This window comes from Lepidothrix coronata, unplaced genomic scaffold, assembly GCF_001604755.1.
Source record: "Lepidothrix coronata isolate B3197 unplaced genomic scaffold, Lepidothrix_coronata-1.0 Scaffold101, whole genome shotgun sequence".
NCBI lineage: Eukaryota > Metazoa > Chordata > Aves > Passeriformes > Pipridae > Lepidothrix > Lepidothrix coronata.
Window position 1 is genome coordinate 2,976,830 of NW_016690281.1, and position 21,362 is coordinate 2,998,191.

A 21,362-nucleotide genomic window follows, 5' to 3' on the forward strand; every position below is an offset into this window, starting at 1 on the left:
AGGTCTTATAAAACATGTATTACCAAAGGCACATTCACATGCTGTTTACCTGGTCCAGCAGGAAGGAAAAAGAGTATTTTGATGGCTTTTTTTTTTAATATCTTACAGTCCATGATAACTCAATGAGCAAGACCAATAATCAAACCGGCCTGGAAATTCTCATTTTTCACCAAAAATGCCTCAAACCAGCACAGAAAAAAGGGGGAAGACTCCAGCAAAAACCCTGAGAAAAGCCGTTTAAAAAACCTCACTGAAGACCTCGGCTTGTCTTCACGCAAGTTTTAACCTGACAACATCCCTTTTACAGACTCCAAACCTGATGAATAATTCATGTCTGGGATAAAGCAGAAATATCATATTCACCAATGCTTACCTAACAGAGGAACAAGGACTGCAAATAAGTAATTTATTAACCCCAAACTGTGTTGCTGCTTGAACAGAGGGCACACCTTGGCTTTTGGCCTCAAAAACACTGGCGGAAGAAAAATTGCTCTTGAGCTGTTGCAAGAGCCCACCGGGGGCTGGCTGAGACCCCTCACTCTCATCACACCTTCAGCACAAACATGCCTTGTCCCGGGGGGAACCCCCCAAGAGCAAAGCTGGGAGATGCCACCCTCCTTCCTCCTCCTCCTCTTTGGCGGTCACAGCCCCTTCTCTGTCGGGAAGAACGCGGCAGTGGGAAGCCCACGGTGGTGGGAAGCCCACAACCCCGTGCTCGCCCACGGCTCCAGCCGCTTTCTCAGGCATTCCAAAATTTGGCCGGAGTCTCTTTTTGCAGCACACCCCCCCCTCCACGGCTGGACGGCTGCCTAATTGCGTATTTATTTATTTCTGCATTTTCCCAGCTCCCCGCACACACTGGCGCAGGGCGGGGGGAAAGCCAAGGCCGGCTCCCAAACGCGGACCCAAAAAAAAAAAAATCCCCAAAAAACCAGGGGAGTGCAGCTCCCCACATTCCCCGGAGGCTGGGAGGAAGCTGGGAAGCGCAGGGCTGGCTGGGAAAGGGGTGGGAGTGGGGGGCAGGAAGGGGGGACGCCGGCGGCATCGCCCACCCCCTTTGCTTTGTGCGCGCTTGGGGAAATTAAAAATAGCTGCGTCCAAAGAGTGGCTGCAAGCGCCACAAAGAGCGTGTTGAGCAGAGGCAGCTGCAAGCTATTTGCTGCCCCTGGTAATCAGCATCTCAGCTTGCAGAGCCCCTCCGGCCCCCCCAGCCCCTTCCTCCCCTGCCAGAAGCTGCCGCTGCCTTTCTCCAACCCACATATGTCATGTCAACAATCAATGAATACAGGATCTCTGCCGGGGGAAAAAAAGGGGGAACACGCTTTGATTTTTGGAGCAGCTTTGTTGCCTTGTTCCATTCACGTCCTCGTCCTCCTCTCTGAGCTGTCACCGAGGGTTTTACGGCACTGAATCCCATCAGGCAACGCCAGGATACCCCGTGCCACCCAGCAGGGATGGGATCCTCGGCAGGAACAGCGATTTGCCAGCCACTGGGATGCTGCTGCTTCTAAAGATTCCTTTAAGCAGCAGGAAAAGGGATACAACTGCCCAGCATTACCCACTGGTGGTCCTTGCCAACCTCATCTGGTGGCCAATGACAGGGCTGGAAAGAATTAAACTCAGCCCATCCTCACCACAGAGTGCAGGTGGCAGGTTTGGGGCCATACCACAGACACCTCGTTTCATACCCCCTTTCCAGCACCAGGCAACAGCAGGGCAAAAAACCTGTGGTTTTGTTGGTTCCCTGGGTGGTTTGGTCACTCCTGTCCCTGTGGACTGGCACAGCTGCTTGGAAGCCCAGGACTGCCCTGGCTTGGAGAGAGCTGGGACCAGGCACCCACTTCCTCTGCTGCCTGAGGGGGACCACAGGGCTCATGTGATGGTAACTGTGCTCGGCCTTAGCTGTGTCACTTCACTGCCAGCCCTGACATCTTTGCTGCTAAATGCCATCAGTTTGATTTCTACATTAACATTTTACAGTAAATCACAATCTTTCCTTCACCAAGAGCCCACAGCCAGGCTGAAGGCCACGGGTATGGAGCCCAGGTTTCCAGAAGTCATTCCAGCTGCTTTAAGTGCCTGTTTCACTCTGCCTCCCGTGAACAAGATAAATGCAATCTAAACTCCAGCTCACTTCCCTCGCTGGTCTGGCACACGTCTTCTACACAAATGTCTTTGCTAGGTCTCAAGAGACGAGGAGTGGGGAAAAAGCAGAAGGATGGAGCCACTTGAACCTGTCCTCACTGCGCAGCCTAAGAGCAATTCCAGCTTTGCGGCTCGCCCTGCAGAAGACAATGGGGGCTGTGTTGTTTCCAGGAAGGAAGCACCTGGGCCAGGTCATCAAAGCAGCTTGTGTTAGGAGGTCGCTGGCTGGATCAAGCTCTCTCAACTCTGCTTTTATCCTCTCACTGCCTGTTAACTCCCAAACTTCCCGCCATGGACTGCTTCACACTTGGGCCTCTCCCGAGCGGGTCCTGCAGGCACCAAATGCCCTTCTTGGGGCACTGGGATGGGGACAACAGTGTTCTCCAAGCTCACAATAAACCCAGGCACTTTTAGTGTCCCAGTGATGGTCTCTGGCCATCAATGGTCACCAGGACTGGTGTTGGAGCCATCCCTGGAGCAGCCCTTTCCTGTTCCCTCAGCCTCCCCAAACTGCCCCTCTGCAGCTCAACAGTTTTACCTTCCCAAACACACTAAGCCTAACTAAAAGAGGTAAAACACAAGAGGGCACAAGTAGGGTAGGAACCAGTCATGAAGGAGCCCACAGGTTCTTGACACCAGGACCCACCTCCAGCAGCACCCGGGGCAGGACACTTCAGGCAGAAAGAAATGGGAAGACAGGAACCCCAAAGTCACTGTTACAGGATCCCCACACCCAACCCCAGCAATGACATTTGGATCAGCATCAAGCAAGACATTAATATAAAACCACAAAGGAAGATCTGTGTATCCTTCTCACATCCCCTTCAAGGCTGCTTGGTCCTGGCTTCAGCAATGCCCGGGGGAACAAGTTCTCAGGGCTCCCTGTAGGTTCATGGATTTTTTTCCCCAAAATCAGTACTGAAAATTAAACATAACAAATCCTTCAAAGATGCTACTGCACCATCTTTGAGATATGGACTAAACACCCTGGGTGAAACCTCCTCACAGATCATCATCCACCCTGCAGGACCCACCCTGACTTGATCCCATCCAGTCTCAGAAAAAAATTGGGATGGGGGTCCCTGCCACTGTCCAAGTCTTGCACATTCACTCCCCTCCAGCCTTTCTGTCTCAGATTGCTTTAAATTTCAAACATACTGTGATTCAAGCCAAAAGCTTTTTATGCTAAACAGAAACTGAAAGTCTTGATCTGGCAAACAGAGGCACTGGCAAAATTATGTCCATGGGGGGAAACCACTGGGGACGAGGGGAATAGGGTTTGTAAAGCCTGGTGCTCCAGCAGAGGAGGGGGCAGGGAGAGCTTGGAAACACTTAAATGGCAAAACCTGTGGAAAAAGTAAGGACAGAGAGGCCAGGATGTTTAAGGTCCGTTTCTAATCCCTGCCAATGAATTTCCATTCTGTGCCAAAACTGAAATAAACTGCTTTGATCTGAAAAGGAGGAGAAAAACACACACACGGGTTCTTGGCTTCTTAAAACAATACAGATGACAAAGGAGGCAACTACGATGAAAATTAACGCGGTGCAGCTCTGCTGACAGAGACGTTTTAAAATGCCCCTTTCCTCCAAATAAAGAGGACTCTGGAGGGGGTCAATTAGGAAACAATTACACAGGTCTGTGGATCACAGCATCACGAGCACACAGCCCTCCTTCCCTCTGATCCCCCTCCAGCAGCCACCAATGCTTACATCTGTCTCCTTTTTTAACCATTTATCAATTCCTTAGGTTTCCATGGCCAGGAGCGGGGCCTGGGGCCGAGCAGGGCTCCAGATGTGACCCTGCAGCCCCCTGTGCGGTGCCAGACCTCCCACCTCTGAGCTGGCCTCTCTTCTCCTATTTATACACCCATCCCAGGGGTCCCAGTGCTCCCCTAACCATTCCCAGATGCCAGGCTGGCCTTGCTCTTCATCCCACCCCAGTCCCATCAGTTCCTGGCTCCCTCCTGACCTCCTTCCCTGCCATCACAGGCTGGAGCAGGGATGTCCGTTTCATTGTACTGAGGTTAATGATATTATGATCCATCTGAGTTCCTGATTTAGGAGCAGGACCACTGTGCTGTGAGCCCAGGAAGAGTCTGCAATGCTGCCACAGAGAACACAACCACCCAACCCCAGTAACCTCTGGTACTGAGGTGGTTTAAGCATCCTCTTAGACCTCTTCCCAATTTTAGAAAGCAATTTGACTCCAGCAAATAGGGGGTAGGGGTAGAATCAGGGTTCACAGCCCATCCTCACACTTTACCACGCTGGAAGGTGCCAGACATGGAGCGAGGCCAGTTTGTTGGGAGAAGGATATGCCATGTCCAGGGATGCTCCTCCTGAACCACTGCAAGGCAACCAGAAAAGCCCATCCAGAAGATGCTCTCACTTGGCATTAGTTATCCACAACACCTTTGAGATGCTCCCAGGTGAGCCTGAATTTTGTCCTACTTTCAAACCACCATATGCACAAAGGAAAAAAACCCCACAATTATTAGTCTCAGGCAGACTGAAAGGAGGCCTGCAGTGACAGGAGAATACCTCCAGGGAGGATGCAAAATGCCAACCTAGTAAAAATCCCAGCTCAAGAGAAGTGGCACAGGGGCAAACTGAAGCACAGAGACAAGACCTGGCCCGTGGACATGTAATGAATAATTAACAAGCTGTGCTGGAGATCCAGACCCTCTCCTCTGACCTGCTCTAGCCACAGGACTGGATCCATCCCCAGGCAGCACCAAGGCCATGGGCCCACCTGCAGGTCCAGGGAGGGATTAGGCAGTGCTCTCCATCCCCACAAAGCCCCTCCTGCCTCTTCTCCACTACGTTCCCACGCAGCAGGGCTCTATTTATAGAGACCTCGACCGCTAATTATAGATCGCAGCAATCAAAACAAAAGGAGGCAGAAGCTCTGCACTTGCCACTCATTGGCTCCGTCCCCTTAGCTCGGCACTGCTCTTGTGGCAGCTCCCATATCCCAACCAAAACCTTCCAAACCACCCCAGCACCGTGGTGCCAGGCTGCTCTCCCGTGGCAGTAGCTGCTGTGGTTTCACTGGGGACCACAGGGTGTTTTACCAGGAGAACTGAAACTTGTCCTTGGACACTCACAACACAGCAGCTCAATCCCAAGCCTGTCCCAGCCTTCCTGTCACCCTCTTTGCTGCCTTCCCTCAATGGAAGACAGGCTTTGCTGGATGCTTCAGCTGTTTCACAAAAACGTCAACCCCTGTCATCATCCAGCATGAAGGTTTATCAAACAGCAGGAGCAAGTCAGTGCTGAGGGGTAATTGCGGGGGTTCAGCGTGGGAAGGCAACCCTGAGTGATCAGACAACCTCCATATCCACCCACGGCTGGGAGGGAGGAATTTCTGCACGTCTGAGCAGGCTCGGCTTAGCCAGGGCTCAGCAGAGCTGGGAACGGCTGCTGGCACACTCCCCATGGAGGGGAAGGGGATGTGATCTGCTTGGCATTCCCAGGGGCCAGGCAGGCTCTGGGTGCTAGCAACTGCATGCAGCAGAAAGAGGGAGACCCAGAGAGAGAGTCTGGCAGCTCAGCCTAGTTCAAGGGGATAAAGGTCTGTGCACATCCTCCCCATCGTGCAGAAGTTTGAGTTTTCAGACTAGAAATATGGTAGAGAAAGGACAGACAGAAGGGTGGACATACAGAAAGAAGGAGGCTGAGCCTGAGCATAGACTTGGGATCAGCTCAAGTCTCAGGAGGGAGCTGGATGCCAGTGGGGTGGTTGGTGCCTGCTTGTCCCACCTTTCATGCCCAAAATGCTCCAAACCAACACCAAACTTGACCCACCCCATGGCAAAAGGCCCCTGTGCCCAAGGCTGCTCTGTTCTGCAGCACTGACATCTTTTGGGACCCCTGAGGTCTCCCCAGCTTGTGCCTTTGAGCCGCCCCTCCACACCCCACTGCTCTCCAACCTGCTGGGAGCAGGGAGCAGAGTCTCCCTGGGCAGGCATAGGAGCATCTCCACCACCATCACCAGCCCTGGACTGCCCTCCCAAGCTCACCCCTCCCTCCAATCCCATTTTTAATAACAGCAGAAATTGCCAAACCCACAAAATTAATGTCTAAAAGGTTCAAGGCAGAGCCATTCAATCCCAGCCTGGAACTGCCTGGGAGGTCTCTGGCCAGCTGCTGCCCAGCTACCGCACGCTGCGGAGGCTGCTCCGCACCGAGGCCCCCACGGGACCCCCACTCAGCTCCTGAGGGGAACTGGGGCACACTGGGGGTAGATCATCCCATTTGCATGGGTTGCAAAGTGGATCCCTCACGGAAAAAACAGTGTCCCCCTGGGTGAGGCCCCAGCCCTGTTACTCCTTCCCAGCCTGCGGAGGTGGTGGGCAAGGAGCCGGCACAGTTGGAGGAGTGGAGAGCCACAGGCAGGAAGCAGAACACCTCAGGGGAGGAATCAGTGCTCTGCAGCAATGCCTGAGGTGTTGGGGCACAGGACTGGCTCCTCACATCCCCCACAGCCTGACCTGAGTGCCACCAGTCCCCTCCAGTGACCCCTAACACTCAGCCATCACTGCCTGATGCTGTGGGGTGGTGACAGCAGAGCTGGTGCAGGCAGCAGCACAGATCCCACGCAGGGACGTGCTCCACAGAAAGGTCAGGAGAGTATTTTTACACCATGTGTCAGACTCCAATGAGGAGGAAGGATCCGTGACTGTCTCCTTCAGCTATGGCAAGGCCAGACTCTCCTGACCACCTCCAGTGGCACCACAAAGGGCCATGGGGGCAGCAAGTCCAGGTGCCAGCACGGTGGGATGTCACACTGTCCAGGACACCATCCCACGCTGCACATGTGCACATTCCCTTTTTGTTTGTATTTTTCCACTTTCTCCCTTCTCAAGGGAAAAAGCCCAAGAGACGCCTGGAGAACCACAGGATGCTCCTGCTGTCCTCTGCATACTCTCTGGCAACAGTCCCCTAGGGTGCACAGGGCTGGGGCACTGCCCAGGTGCTTCTGCCCAGATGCAGCAGAATCTGGGGCAGGTCAAGCTCCTCAGGATGCAAAGAGGCAAAAAAAATCCCAGGTTGTGTTTCCCAGCATCCTTGTACCTCTGCCTCACATTGGGGCATCTCCCTGCTCCAGCCAGACACAAACCACTGTCCTATCAGGGTTAGGACAGAAAACACCAGCCCAGTGCAGAGCCAGGTTGCTGACACTGAAAATGTATTAAAGCCTCCCCCACTCCTACGGAAGACATTTAAATTATTTAGGGCACTTGGACCAACCCCAAGTGAAAATACAAACAAACACACGGCATGAAATTTGAGCCGCACTTGCCGTGCCTCCCCATCCCCTGCCCTCGCAGGAGGCATTGGAGGAGGACCAAGGCACACTGACCTTGTAGGGAACCTCCCCGCCACAGACACAGGTTTCTGTATGTCCCTGTTCCACAGTTGCACTGTGCCCAGTGGCTTTGTGAACCTCCTGCCCAGGTGGATCCCAGCACATGGGTACCCACCATGCCAGAATACACAACCTCAGGCACCCTCCCACAGGCTTGCTGTAGCCAGGAGGATAAATCAGCAGCCCAGGGTGGTCAGGGCAGGGTTGACACGCTGGGTTCTTCAGCCCCACTCTGCAGCTCGCTGTGGAGGGGTTTCCCTTCCTTTGATCCTCCCTCTGTTTCTCCAACAGGAGCAGTGCTGGTGGCATGCTGCAGCTCCGGGGCGGGCAAGCAGTGGGAAGGCATTCCAGCTGACCTACTTTCCACGGGCATCGCTAGGCAGGGCCTTCTTCCCGGACACTGCCAAGGTGATTCACCACCACCAAAACCCAGCTGGCTCCAAGGAACACGGCAGGAAGGAGGCGGGGGGGATGACACTGGGGTTTCCCCCAGTGCTTCCTGCCAGCAATCCCACACCAGGCGGGACCCAGCACCCTCTGCAGACCATCCACCAAGCTCCCACGCAAACCTAGCCTGGCATTGAGCCAAACCCAGCAAGCACAACTCTCCTCCAGCTTGGCAGAGCATTCCAAGGGCAGAAGACAACCCTGGCTGATCCCCACATCCTGGACACGGCTGTGTCTCTGCCCGGCAGCACTTACCATCTCGTCGAGGGCGTAGCGCAGCAGCCCGTGCTCGTAGAGGATGAAGAACCGGCGCTGCCATTTCTGCAAGAGAAGACAGAGAGCTGGGTCACAGCAGTGCCAACCAGTCCCTGGAGCTGCACAGGAGCTGGGGGTCTGCGTGCACCAGGCCCACATTGCCCGTTGCTAATTTACTGTCCGGCTTTGTGGGCACCCAAAGGAGGTTGTTTTGGGGTTTCTTCCCCACCCCGCTCCTCTCTGCATTCAGACAGACCCCAAACTGCCCTGGTTTAACTATACAGAGGACAAAAATAACTAAAGAAAAAGACTCTTCCACTCCCAGCAGAGACATCCACAAGCCCTGTCGCTGCTCTCCAAGACACCCAAGACCTGCAGGAACCACAGAATATATAGAGTTGGAAGGGACCCATCAGAATCATCGAGTCGAACTCCTGCCCCTCCACAGGACATCCCAACAATCCCACCACATGCCTGAAGCGTTGTCAAAACACTTCTTGGACTCGAGCAGGCTTGGGGCTGTGACCACTGCCCTGAGTAGCCTGTTCCAGTGCTCAACCACCCACCAGGCAAAAAACCTTTCCCTCATATCTAATCTGAACCTCTCCTGACTCAGCTTCATGCTAGGCATACCAGGGACAGCAGAAGGATTCCCAAAGTAACTGCTCCCAGCCCTCAGCTTCATCCTGCATCATCTATTCCAGCACCCAGTGCTGGAGGGTGACAGCGTGTCATGTCAGACGTCCCCCAGCAGTGCGTGAGCTCGATTTGGATGGTGGCAGTACCTCCAGGGTGGCACTGCCCAGGCGGTCCTGGCACCACGCTGGCACTGCTGTTTCTGCAGCTGCACAGCAAACCAGATTGGAGAACTGATCTGGCTGGAAAACTGCTTTTTTCATGTGTGCCAGGTTGTTTTCAGCCAAGAGCAAAAACTGGTTCAGCAAGCTGAAATAAAAAAGGTCCTGGATTCATAGCCCCAGTGCAGCAATTCTTATCTTGCTTTTCTCAGCCCTTTGGGCAAAGTCCAGAGTGCTCTGGGACAAGCAAAACTACCAAGGGCCCTGTGCACTTCCACAAGCCCCAGATGAGCAGGCAGCCTAGAGCCTGGAGGGAACTAGGGTCTCACGTCCCCTTAATGGTGGGCCAGCAAGCCTGGTACTAGCTGTGACTCCAAATAATGACCCATATACCCCAAGCTGAACTCAGAACCCAATTCTTGCTCACTCGGGAGCGATTTTTTTTATTACCAACAGCTCTGAGAGCATTTTGGCTGCATGACAGAGGGTTCAGGGACCATTGCCATCCCTCCCACGCACAAGACAGCCCTATCCTGGCAGCCCCAGCAGCAAGTTCCGTGAAAGACAAGCTGGGGGACAGGCTGAAAGTGCTCATCACAAGCCAGCAGAGAAAGGACACTGGCTTGGTCACATCCTTCTGGGCCTCACACCCCCCAGGGCAGGAAAGTGGGCAATGCTTCGACCCCACATGATGCTGGTGTTTGTGCCAGCCATGAGCAAACCCCTTTGGGAAGGAGCTGAGTGTGTCCTGCTCTGTCTGCAGGTCCCTGCTGCCAACACTTGGCTTCAGAGCTCTGCAGAGTTATAGCAAATGGCAACTACCTCTCAGCCCCTTCCTTGCCTGCCACAAGCATATCCACATTAGGAGATGGGATGCAGCCTCCCTCCAGAGCTCTGGGCATGCCCATGATGAGTTGCAGAAAACAAAGCAGTTGTTTCCAAGCCCCAAAGGAAAACTGGGAGCTTTCTGACGGTCCCAGCATGGGTCAGAGCTGCACAGCCCCACAGCCCACTGGCCTGAGAGCCTTCCTGACAGCACGACACGTGTCAGGCCAACCAGTGCAGCATCAAAAAGCAACAGCAACAAGCAATAAAACCGCACAGACTGAGCCTGACCAGCACCTGCAGCGCCCCAGGCTGCTGCCCAGCACAGGAAACCTTGCATCCCAGAGGAGGCATTCAAGCCTTGCTGCAGGAAACATCTTCCAGCTTCCTGGTTTGCACAAGGGGATGGGTGCATGGAGGCGCCTGCGGCACTCCCGGGGTCACAGCCACCCCTGTGGGCAGGGACAGTCCCTTGCTACTCCTCCTGCCACCCCTACCCACGTCATGGGGAGAGGATGTCTCAGCTTCACTTACCCGGGAGCGATGGACAGGGTTGTCAAAGTCCGTTCCTTCCGGGGCCAGCAGCAGCCAGCCACCATAAATGGGTTTGGCCTGCAAAGAAACAGCAGAGAAACACTCAGGCACAGCGGAAACCGGCTCAACATGGATCAGCACCACAGGGAATCGATGGTCATGGACCACGGGAAACTGCACCAGCACTCAGCACGAAGGCAGCTGTGTGAGCTCAGCCTCCTGCACACACGCAATCTCAGCTTTCCCAGTGCGGGGAACACGGTGCCTGATGGCAACGCGTGATGTGACACATGCCATGTGCCAAGGGGACTGAGACGAGAACTTGGGAGGAGGCAAAACCCCAGGCACAGACTCCAAACACAGCTGCTCCTGCGTGGCATCGTGCCCAGAGCACCAACTCCCGGGTACTGCCAGGCTGCAGAGCCCGTCCTCACCGTCCTTCCCCTCGCCATCGGCAGCGTGCCTCTACTCCAAAGCAATAACACACTCCAAAGGAGAGCTCGGTGTTTTCCGTTTGTTAATTAAGAGAGGAAAAACTACCCAGCGCTGGCAGTTCGCCAGCTCCCAGCCGCTTCCCGTGCCGTGCACATCCAACTCCTGCTTCCCTGCACAAGGGCAGCCCCTGCCAGCCCGCTCCTCCCTGCCAGCAGCCCATGGCTGAGCACACAGGAAGGTCAGAGCCGGGAGGAGGGAAAACAGCTCATTCAGCCGGCCGGGAAGAGAAAGGGAAAGAATACCCGGAAAGAAACTTGCAGCACTGCCGTTTATCAGTGGAAAAAAAGAATATCCAGGCTCCTTCCACCAGTGGTTTAGATGCAGAAGTGGCCAGGGCGAAGCAGGCCCACGCCATGGCAAGCAGTGGGATGGGGATAGGCACTGGGAATGTCCTCCCACACAAAGTCCTACAGGCACCGCTCCTGCTGCCTGTCAAGATGCAAACTATGAGCCAACACCTGGCAAGGGCTGGGGCCAAATCCTGGTGCAAGAGTGGCAAGGCATTGCCACACCAGTGAGGCGGCTTCACAGAGATACCAGGACAGGCCAGGAGGGAGGAAACCCAGGGCAGATCCAGTTCCAGGAGCCCCTGGGTCTGGGAACTCTGCTTTCCACCACGAAACATCCACGCACGTCCAGCCCAGCCCAGCCAAACAGCGACAAGGACACACGTTCCCAGCTCCTCTCTAAATGATTCAGTTCATCTTGTTGCTTTCATTCTTTTCTTTCTTGTTCCTTAAAGTTTAAAACTGTTTCCAATTCGTTACCTCCCTTAGATTCCTCCTGCCAGTTTCTGTGGTTTTGTAATGTTAAAAAAAAAGTTTCCCCTCTGGAAAAATCCCTGCAAACAATAGAAGAAACTGCCTATGCACCAGAAACTGTCAAATGCATGAAGCACTGAGTAAGCAAACTGGAAACACGCCGGAGGAGCCCTTTTACTGTTTATAAAGTGAAAAGAAATAACAAAATCTCTTATCCCCCTCCACAACGTGACATACCAGCTCGGTGTGTTGCTCTGCCAGCAGCTGGGAAAACACGATTTGAGAAGACCTTCCTTCCTTCCCCCTTTAAATAGGATCAAAATCAATGAAAACGGAGTGCTGGGAGCGGGATCCAAACTTTGGGGAGTTGCTTTCCTGCATCCCAGGGCACCCCTGCACCCGCCTGTTCCCACGACCAGCGGTAGCCTCGCCCCCGCTGGGGGCACAGAAAGGCACCCGCGGGCACCGCAGCCCCCCTGGTTTGGTGAGGAGCCCCGAGACCCCCGTGAGCCCTGTCCAGCTCACCTGGATGCTGGTGCCCTGCTCGCCCGTGGCCCCCATGGCACCTCCAGCCGCCCGGCACTGGCTCCACACCCGGCTCCGTGCCGCCCACGCTGCCAGCGCCCGGCGGGTGAGGGCAGGTGAGCCCCGTTTGCCACTCCCCCGGCACACCGCGCCCCACACCCCCACCCAGAGCCGCCCGTGACGCGTCCCTGCCCATCCCACGGGACGGCAGGACTTCGGAGTGGGGAATCCCACTGATCCCCACCACACACTGGCATGTGGCCACGGTCAGTTCGGAAGAGCCCAATTTCCCAAATTTCTCTCCCGTTTTACAGGCAAAAAGCAAAACTGCAAATAACTGACTGAAGGCGGCCCACTGGAGATCCTTCAGTGGGTCACTGTGACAGGAAATGGGGTCTCCAAATTACCATGAGAGCCCTGAACAACCGGCTCTGGGGCTTGAGAAGATCTTTCAAGTGACCTCCACTACCCAGGAACAAGAGGATGTCAGCGATGGCAGGACTCAGCATCCCCAACACTTGGCACCACCATGCCAAGGTGGCACGCTGGTGATGCTACAGGCAGCCAAGCTGCTTGCAGGGCTCAACCCTCCTCCATCCCCCAATACTCTCCTCCATGCCCCAGCACTGCCCCTGGGCACAGCTGAGTGTTCAACCCAGCGAAGCCCCATGAGCAAAATCTCTCCCCAGCAAAAGCCACAACACTGTAGCCCTCCCACAGGGCCATCCCACACCACCCTGAGCACCCCACAACACCCAGTCCCACACAGCCCCCCCTGTGACAGGCAGCAGGCAGGTCCCAGTGCCACATCAGGGATGAGGTAACCATGAAACCAAAACAGAGGACATCACCAGCATCGAGCAGACTCACAGGCAGAAAGCCCCGCCCTACCTCAGCCTGGCTCACACCCCCCAGTAGACATTATTTTGCCCTCAACCACTGCAATTTTGGCTCAACTGCCTAAATATAAAGCACTGAGCACCTGAAATACACACCCTTAACATAGAGCATGGTCATTTCTGCACCAGCGTCATAAAAAAACCACCAGTGGGCTACACTTAATTTGGCAGAAGCATCCAATTTCAGATATTGAAACCAAAATAGCTGAAAGGTATGAATTAGAGCCAGGCAGCGTGGGCAGCCTGGTTCCACCCATCAACAGATGAACACACAGCAGCGCTTTTTAAAGCCAAACCAAAACAAGCTCCTGCTAAAACCAAGCAAATGCCCAGAGAGGTACAAGCCTAAATAAAAGGGATATGAATTAGAACATGAAGTGTCTGAAGTAAACTCATCACACCTGCATTGGAATGGCCCTGCTGCAGCGAGGTTTAAAATAAACCCGACGTGGGAGGCAGGTCCGGGGGGTGCTGCAGCACCAGGATGGAGCTGGAGTCACACGTTGCTTCACACCGGCTTGGCTTCCTCTGGAAATCTCAGCAAGAGGAGGAAAATGCAACACCCAGCACTGAGTAAGAGATCAGAGCAAAAAAATTCCCTCTTCCAAGCAGATCTGTCCAACCTCAAGTTAAGGGATGGCATTAGAGCAACCCTGGGGTTCCCAGGGAAGCTCCAGGGATATCTGAGGGGCAGCTCCAGGTAGTTTCTCCACAGGTAGCAGCCACACGAGGTACTCGGGCACTGGGTGGATGGCTTTGCTTTTATCCAGGCCGTAGGGTGAGCCACAAAATGCCATGGAAAGCAGAGTGGAGGGTGGCTGCTGGGGTGGAGTGGGGTGATGCCCAGTTCCATCTGATCCCGTGGGACTGGTGGAAGCTGACTCAGGCAGAAACAACCCCACGTCACCTCTCCACTTCCTGTCACACCTCTGGGAGTGTACAGGTCCTCCATCCCACCTTTGATCCGCCACTGGAGCTGGGCTGTGGAGCAGCCACAGCCCCTCACCTGCCTCTCAGGTCGCTGTCCCAGCCATTGCATTCATCCCCTCGGCCCACAGGCCTAAGGTGTATCCAGGGGGAGGATGCTGCCTCCAGCCCAGCGCCGGCAGCACGGCGGGTGGGAGGAAGCAGAGAAGGAAGCGGCCCCAGCTGGGTTTACACAAAGCTGTCAGGCTGCTGTGCTGATGCTGCCCAGGCATGGACAAACCACCCCAACCAGCTCCACCAGCACTGGGAATGCGACTCCCAGCAGCCGGGGAACTGGGCTCGAAGGACGTGCAGAGCCACTCAGCACTTCCCAAAGCTCAGGGTGACACAGGAACCCCTGCACATCGCCAGGGCTCCAGGGCACCTACTTCCAGAGGGCAGGATGGCTCACAGGAGCGTGGCAGCCCATGGAGCACCAGATCACGGGGCTAGAAGTGGGCTGTGACACCAACCAGCTGCCTGCTGCACAAGCTTTCACATCTGCTGTGTTTTTGGTGGTACCATCACCTCTTCATTCCCTGTGCAGACCAGACAGCCAAGAAGGATTCTCAGTAGCACCCTGCAGAGCCGCACCATGCTGGGTGTCTGCAGGAGCTCACAGCACAAGGTGGAACAGCAGAGCTGTACCAGCATCCACTTACCCTCTTAGGGTCCTGACACCCCCAGGGCAGAGCACCCACATCCCCACTGGGGTGCTGGACACCTGGGTGGGCTGGGATGCCCACACAGCCAGTCCCCACCCACCCCAACCTGCTCCAAGGGAAGTCTGAATCCATCGCCGGGAGAGACTCCTGGCTCCGAGCGCGTGGCGGGAGGGATAATCTGTTTAGGCTGCCGGCAGACGTAATCAGCCTGTCTCGGGTGGAGGCAGGGCCTGTTTTGTTCAGGCTTGGCAACTGAGCGGGAAGGGGAAGAAAAATGGATTGTTGCAGTGGAGCTTCAGGCTCTGCCTGCAGCACTGAGAGCAGAGAGCCCTGTACACCAGGGAAGCAGTGCCAGGGCTTCCAGCAGCCCCAGGAGAAAACTACGTCCCCAACCTGGACCAGGTGTGAACCCATGATAGAACCCAGCCCACCACCCTTATGGGCTCAGCCCCAATATTCACCAAAGGAGCCCCTCTGACAGCAGTACCTATTGCTCCCCACACCCAGGGCAGCACAACAGGGTCACAGCTCTCAGCCAGACCCACAGAGAGCACAGTCCCAGAGCAGGGACAGTAAGGTCATTGTCCTCTGTGTGTTGGCTCCTGACCCACTCAGGGCTTCCCAGAGCCAGGGACTTGTTTCTGGCACAGCTCAAGGGAAAAGTCACCACAAACACTGGTTGCAACCTCAAAATAGGAAATCTGGGTGTTTTCAGCTTTGCTCTGCTCTCAGTTTTGCACACCTTGGAGCCAAGAGAACATCGCTGATGGGTGAGTCGGAGCAGCCGTCACCCGGCAGGAATGGGGAAGGTGACATGCTGTTCAGGGAGGGAATGGGATGCGATGCCCAAGCAGGCTTTCCTGCCCACAGCACAGCTTCTAGGAACTGAGAGGCAGGCATCGCTTAACATCCTGCGTGCTCCCAGCGGGATGCCATAAGGACCACCGGAGACCTGTGACCCCGGCCAGCGGGAGGCTCCGCAAACACCGCTGTGCAGACCTGCGCTCCAGCAGCAATCCCAAGGGCCGGGATGTAGCCCAGTCCCGGTGGTTAAGCCGCTTACATCCCTGTTTCCCTGCCCATAAAGCATTTCCCCTCTGCTGTCTGTCACCTGGCGACGTTGCAGGGGAGCAGGGCCAAGCCCCAGAGCAGAGGCTGCGGTGCCACCAGCGAGCACCCACAACTATTCCCAGAGCAAAAGCCCTCTCAATTCTCAACTCCACATCCAAGCGGCCACTTGCTACCCCTGGGTTCAGACCAAACAGTGCTTCTTCCAGGACAAGACCTGGGCATCTCTGGGGGATCACCCTGGATGTGTGGGGACAGTCCCCTCTCCATCCACCTCCTGTCAAAACATTTTTGCACCAGCACAGGCATGAGCTGACTGCTGCCAGAGCTGCAAATCCCAGGCCAGGCTTTTACCACCAACACAGCTCCACAGGCAGGACGAGGCAAAACCAGACTGGACAGACTAGACCTTGGGCACGAGGAACAGCAGGTGCTGCTGCCATGGGGCAGCTGGCAGGCACTGTGCATGGCACAGCTCTCCTGGCACACCAGGAGCACCAACCCAGCCACTGGCTAACCCCCAAGGGACGGAGCTGCCTGGGCAGTTTGCTGCGTGGGCAGCAGGACTGACTGACCGACTGGAGGAACAGGAAGGGGAAAGGTTCAATTCACCCTTCATGCAAACAGCCGGCCTCCTTCTGCAAACACCCCAGCTCTGGTCCCAGGGCTGTGCTCGGGTCTGAGTGCTGCCATCAGCTTGGGCAGTCGGAGCAGGAGCTGGATGAGGCTGGATGGAGCGTGCACTGGCAACTTGTAAAGCAGCAGCAAAATGAAGTGGGACAGAACAGACTTTGCAATTCCAGCTCCTCCTGGAGCAGCCCTGAAGCCGGCGTGCCCGGCAGCAAGCAGGCGTATCTAACCACTTCCCACCACTGGCCTTCCTCAGCGCCTGGGAGAAGCCACAACATCTCTCCAGAGTGCTGGAGAGGGGATTTATCACTTCGCCGGGTGCCAGCGCAGATAAGGTGCGGCGCCATGCAAAAACCCAGCAGCAAGGCAGTGTGCAAAGGGGACGGTTCTCCAGCACCCAAAGGCGCCGCCACGTCCCTTCCCTTGGGACATGCGGAGGGTTAAGTGCACCCCAAACTGACCCCAGCACCCAACGTGACACCCATCCCAAGCTCCTGCTGCTCTCCCATCACTCTCCAAGGGTGGGATGCTGCCCGGGGGTGACACCCCACCCCAGCCCCCCAAGCTGTGTCCCCCATGTCCCTGCCCTCCACAGACACCATCACAGGCGAGTTTGACATTTGCAGAGAATCTCCCCCTGTTCAGTCCTAATAATTAGTCAAGTAGAGGCAGATTTTTGCAGCATGATACAAGCAGCAGGGAGCAGGGAATGCAAGCGCGGGGGCTGCTTTCCAGGAAAGCGAGGGCTTTTTCTCCCCCAGGGAACAGGGGTGGAGGGAAAAGCGTGGCCAGGACATGATCCCTCACCCTGTCACCCTCTGGACAAGGCATGAAGCCAGGATAAGACCCCAGGCCCAGGGCATCCCGGCTCCATCGATGCAATGTCCCAGATCAAAGCCAAGCCTGCGACCCAACGCTGACACGCTCCAGCCTCAGGGCTGCTGGCCACCAGCTGCTCGGCATCCAAAACAGTAGGAAAGTGATAATGTCCAATGGAGAAGTGATGGAAATAACCACCCGCCGCCACTGGGCAGGGGTGTCACAGGAGGAGGCAGTGGGAAAAAATCTACAAGCTCCATTTTCTAACTGGGTGGTCCTCTGGGCATCCATGCCACGATCTCAAATAAAAAGAAAAAAAAAAGGGAACAAAAAACCAACAACAAAAAAAATACTGGTAGCTGGAAAGACGTCCTCAAATTCCTCTATCTGTGCCAGTCCCCATGCCCCGGGAGAGCACATGCATGGAGAAAATTAAAAGTAACTGTTTTACACTCTGCTCTTCTTCCAATTCAGGCCAGGCAGAACTTTGAGGTTAATTCCCAGCCTGTCCCGTGTTGTGGGGGCTTCATCCTACAGACCAAAGGCATGCGTGTGCAGGCATGGATCAGCCCAGGGCAGTTGGCATGGAGACCAGGGATCCCATAGTGACACCCCCACAGCCCTGCAGAGCCCTGGGTGGCTGCTTAGGAAGAGGGTCCCGCTGGCCAGGCTGGCTTTCTCCTGGAGATGGTCCCTAGGAACCATCCATCTTCCCAGGGCAGGCTCTGGAAAGTTGACCTCCACACAAGGTTTGCAGGTGGTTACAAGGGACCATGTGATACTGGCACAGGCACGTCTTGCCAGGAAAGAGGGAATTCCCGCGAAAAGGGAATTTCTCCCTTGCTGGGAAAGGAGCAGCATAAGGTGAGCTGGCAACGGGTGGGTGGCACAGCCAGGACAGAGCCACTACCAGCATGGTGTCTGCCAGGGACCAGCGGTCAGATCCTGCCACTGATCACAGGGCGATCCTGCCATCCTGCGCAGGATCACAGGGCTCTGATCACCCACGACCCACAACAGATTTTCCCAAAGGGAGAACAGACGCGGTGACTGACCCAGTTTTTCCCATGCACCCCAGAAGGTCAAACGCGGATTAGGCCGGGGGGGGGGGTGTGTCAAGGGAACATCACCTCCCACCTGCAGCCCTGGGGGGGGAGGACAGTCATGTCTCCAACGGGTGGTGGGACCACATGTAGCTGCCCCAAATCACACCGACCCCCGTCCGGCAGCAGAGCCACGCACAAAAACAACTCGTGAACGCAGCGCTCCCGGGATTAGGGATTTAGCGTCCGCACAGCCCTTTGAAGTTGGAAGCGCTAAGTCTGATTATTATTAGAGAGCTCCAGCTCATTAATCCTGATGTTTGGGGCTGGATTTCCCCCCTCCCAGCCCCATTCCTAAGCCAGTTCCCGAGTACGACGGAAATCCACTACTACCACTAAATATTTGTGACTCTTTGCAAACACAGTCCGAGTCTCTGCCCCAGCAGCTCCATCAGCCCGGAACAGCCGGGAAGGAGCAGGGGCAGCTCCTGACACCCACACAGGTATTTTTATCTAATAAAAATCCAAAAGAGACACGAGTGCGTAAGTGTGAAGTACCTTCACCTTTCCTGCAAGCCAAGTACAAAGGTCAGATGACTCCCAAAGACTTTTCTACCCTGACTCTAGGTAATCACCAACACTGTCCCTGTCTACGGGGCGAGCAGGACGCGCTGACCATGGAGCCCCCACGCTGCTGTGTGGACGCCCCCCGACCCAAGCCAAGTCCGAAAAAAAAAAATGAATTAAAAAGGCAGAAGCATTCAGAGCTGTTAAATGAACCGTTATTCCTGGGTGTGCTTTGGAGCGAGCACACCCCCACGCCCAGCCAGGCTCCTCGCTGCAGCACCTCCGACACGGGGCACAAACCGGGAGGGGAGATGGGCAGGGTGGCGGGGAAGCGCCGGGGGGGGGCAGCGTTCTGGGGCTGCTCGGCGGGGCGGGAGGGTGCGTGCGTGCATCACACGCCACCACAGCCACCATCTTATCTGGGAAGCGGGATTACTTCACCCCAGCTGCAAGGGAGAAGCCGAGCGGGGATTGCGCCGTTTTCCCAACCGGAGCCCCCGCGCGCGGGGCCTGGATCCGGCCGCGGGGCTGACCCCGACCCCGTGAGGGCCGGACGTGGGAGCAGCTCCCCCCCAGGGCCACCCACCATCCCGGCGGGAACAAAGCCAGCGAGGGGCTGCCCGAAACACGTCCCTGGGCCCTGGGTCCCCAAGGAGGCGGGAGGCCCCCCCATGGCAGGGCAGGCAGGCGCTGTGGGGGTGCGTGCAGTGCTCCGAGCGCCCCTCCCCAGTAGAAAATAAATAACGCTGCACCAGGAGGCAGCACAACCCCCAGCGGGGCAGCGGGAAGGGGCCGGCCGGGAGCGGGGGGCTCTTCCCGAGCCCCCTCCGGGACGGCTCCTTTGTCTGGGCACGGCCGCGGCGCTCCCCGCCGCCCGCCCCTTCCCGCACACACCACGGCATTTTTTCCAGTTACATTTTTTCCATATTAGCCCTCAGATTTCACGATGCCCCCCCCCCCTCCGCCGCCCCCCCAGCGAGCGCAGCAATATGTCTGATCTCATTGCCATAATAGGATCGGGAGCGGGGATGGCAGCCCTGGCCCAGAAAGGTGTGGGAGGAGGGAGGGCGGCCCTGCTCCCCCACACCCCGACACCACAGATGGGTCCCCGTGCCCCAAAACACCCTCCGTGCCCCCTGCCATGGGTGCGCGCGTCCTGGGCCCGTGTCGGGCCTGGGAGGAAGAGGAGGAAGAGAGGGAAGAGGAGGAAGGCCCAGCCCTGGCAGCCCCCCAGCGCTCGGCCCTTCTCGGGAAGGCACCGGGGTACCCTTTCCATGTCCCCGGGAAAGCTGGGGGCTGTAGGGCAGGGGGTTCCTGTCCGGCACGGAGGGAATGTTTTGTTTGCAGCCGAGTTTTTCCCAGGACTTTTGGGACTGCCTGGTGGAGCCCACAGGACGCCTCCCACCTGCTGCCATGCACCCTAAGAGGGGACGGGATCACCCCAAGTGCCGGCGCTGGGCCCCAAATGGCCTCAGGGGGTGAGGCCCCAGGGGAGGTGGCACTGGGGTGTGCCATGGCCTAAGGGACCAGTGGAGACTGCGGGTGTCCCACTGGACACCTGGGAATCTGTGGGGTCAGCAGGCATCCCATGGGATCGCGGGACATCCTATGGGACCAGAGAGAACCCACAGGTTCCTGGACATCCCACGGGCTTCACAAACATCTGGGTCCCTGTGCTATCTGTGGGGTCAACGGGCACCCCATGGGATCACACACCACCCATGGGGTCAGCAGGCAGCCCATAAGACTCCTTGACACTTTATGGGACCAGTATGCACCCATGGGGCTCCTGAACACCCCATAGGATCCATGGATACCTGTAGATCCCCGTGCTATCCATGGGGTCAGCAGGCACCCCATGGGGCTCCTGGACACTTTACAGGACCAGAGCGCACCCATGGAGTTCCTGAACACTCCATGGAATATCGGGACACCAGTGGGTCCCTGTGCTATTTGCAAGGTCAGAAGGCACCCCATGGGTTCACTGGATACCCTGCGGCACCAGAGAGCACCTATGGGGTTCCTGAGCACGCCATAGGATCCATGGATACCTGTGGGTCCCTGTGCTGTCCCTGGGGTCAGCGGGCACTCCATGGAACCCCGCAGTACCTCTGACAGCCCATGATACCCATGGGAGCAGCAGGCACCTACAGAACCCTACAATATCTATGTGACCAGCAGGCACCCCATGGAATCCCTCAGAATCCTGTGCTAACCATGGGACCAGCAGGCACCCATGGGACCCTGTGCTATCCGTGGGATCCCAGGACATCCATGGGACCCTATACTATCTATACGATCCTAAGCTATCCATGGGGTCATGCATGGGACCCTACGATGACAAGGGGACCCCAAGGAACCTGTGGGACCTCAGGCTACCCACGGGGCCAGCGGAGACCCCACGGAGACCCAGGACGCCCTGAGGGAGGTGTCCAGGGGCGTATTTCGGGGAGAAAACAGCGGGGTTTGGGGGGCAAGATCCCACCTGGTTGAGGTCCTCGTCGTTGAGCAGGTGGGACTCGCGGGGCTTGAAGCAGTTCTGGCACTTGC

At 56.4% G+C, this 21,362-nt stretch overlaps 1 protein-coding gene across 6 annotated transcripts in view; it reads right to left on the bottom strand.

Moving 5' to 3' along the window:
- Positions 1 to 21,356, bottom strand: part of MPRIP (myosin phosphatase Rho interacting protein) — an 80,214-nt gene extending 58,858 nt beyond the window's left edge. For 5 of the 6 annotated variants that reach the window (XM_017823125.1, XM_017823124.1, XM_017823127.1 and 2 more), the window contains exons 1-3: positions 21,298 to 21,305; positions 10,375 to 10,452; positions 8,219 to 8,284 (exon numbers count right to left, since the gene is read on the bottom strand). In XM_017823125.1, the coding sequence (XP_017678614.1) occupies positions 8,219 to 8,221 (3 nt within the window). In that variant the 5' untranslated portion in view covers positions 8,222 to 8,284; positions 10,375 to 10,452; positions 21,298 to 21,305. Of the gene's footprint in view, positions 1 to 8,218; positions 8,285 to 10,374; positions 10,453 to 21,297 lie in introns of all 6 variants that reach the window. The other variant, XM_017823128.1, reaches the window with a different exon arrangement.
- Between the last annotated feature and the right edge of the window lie 6 nt (positions 21,357 to 21,362).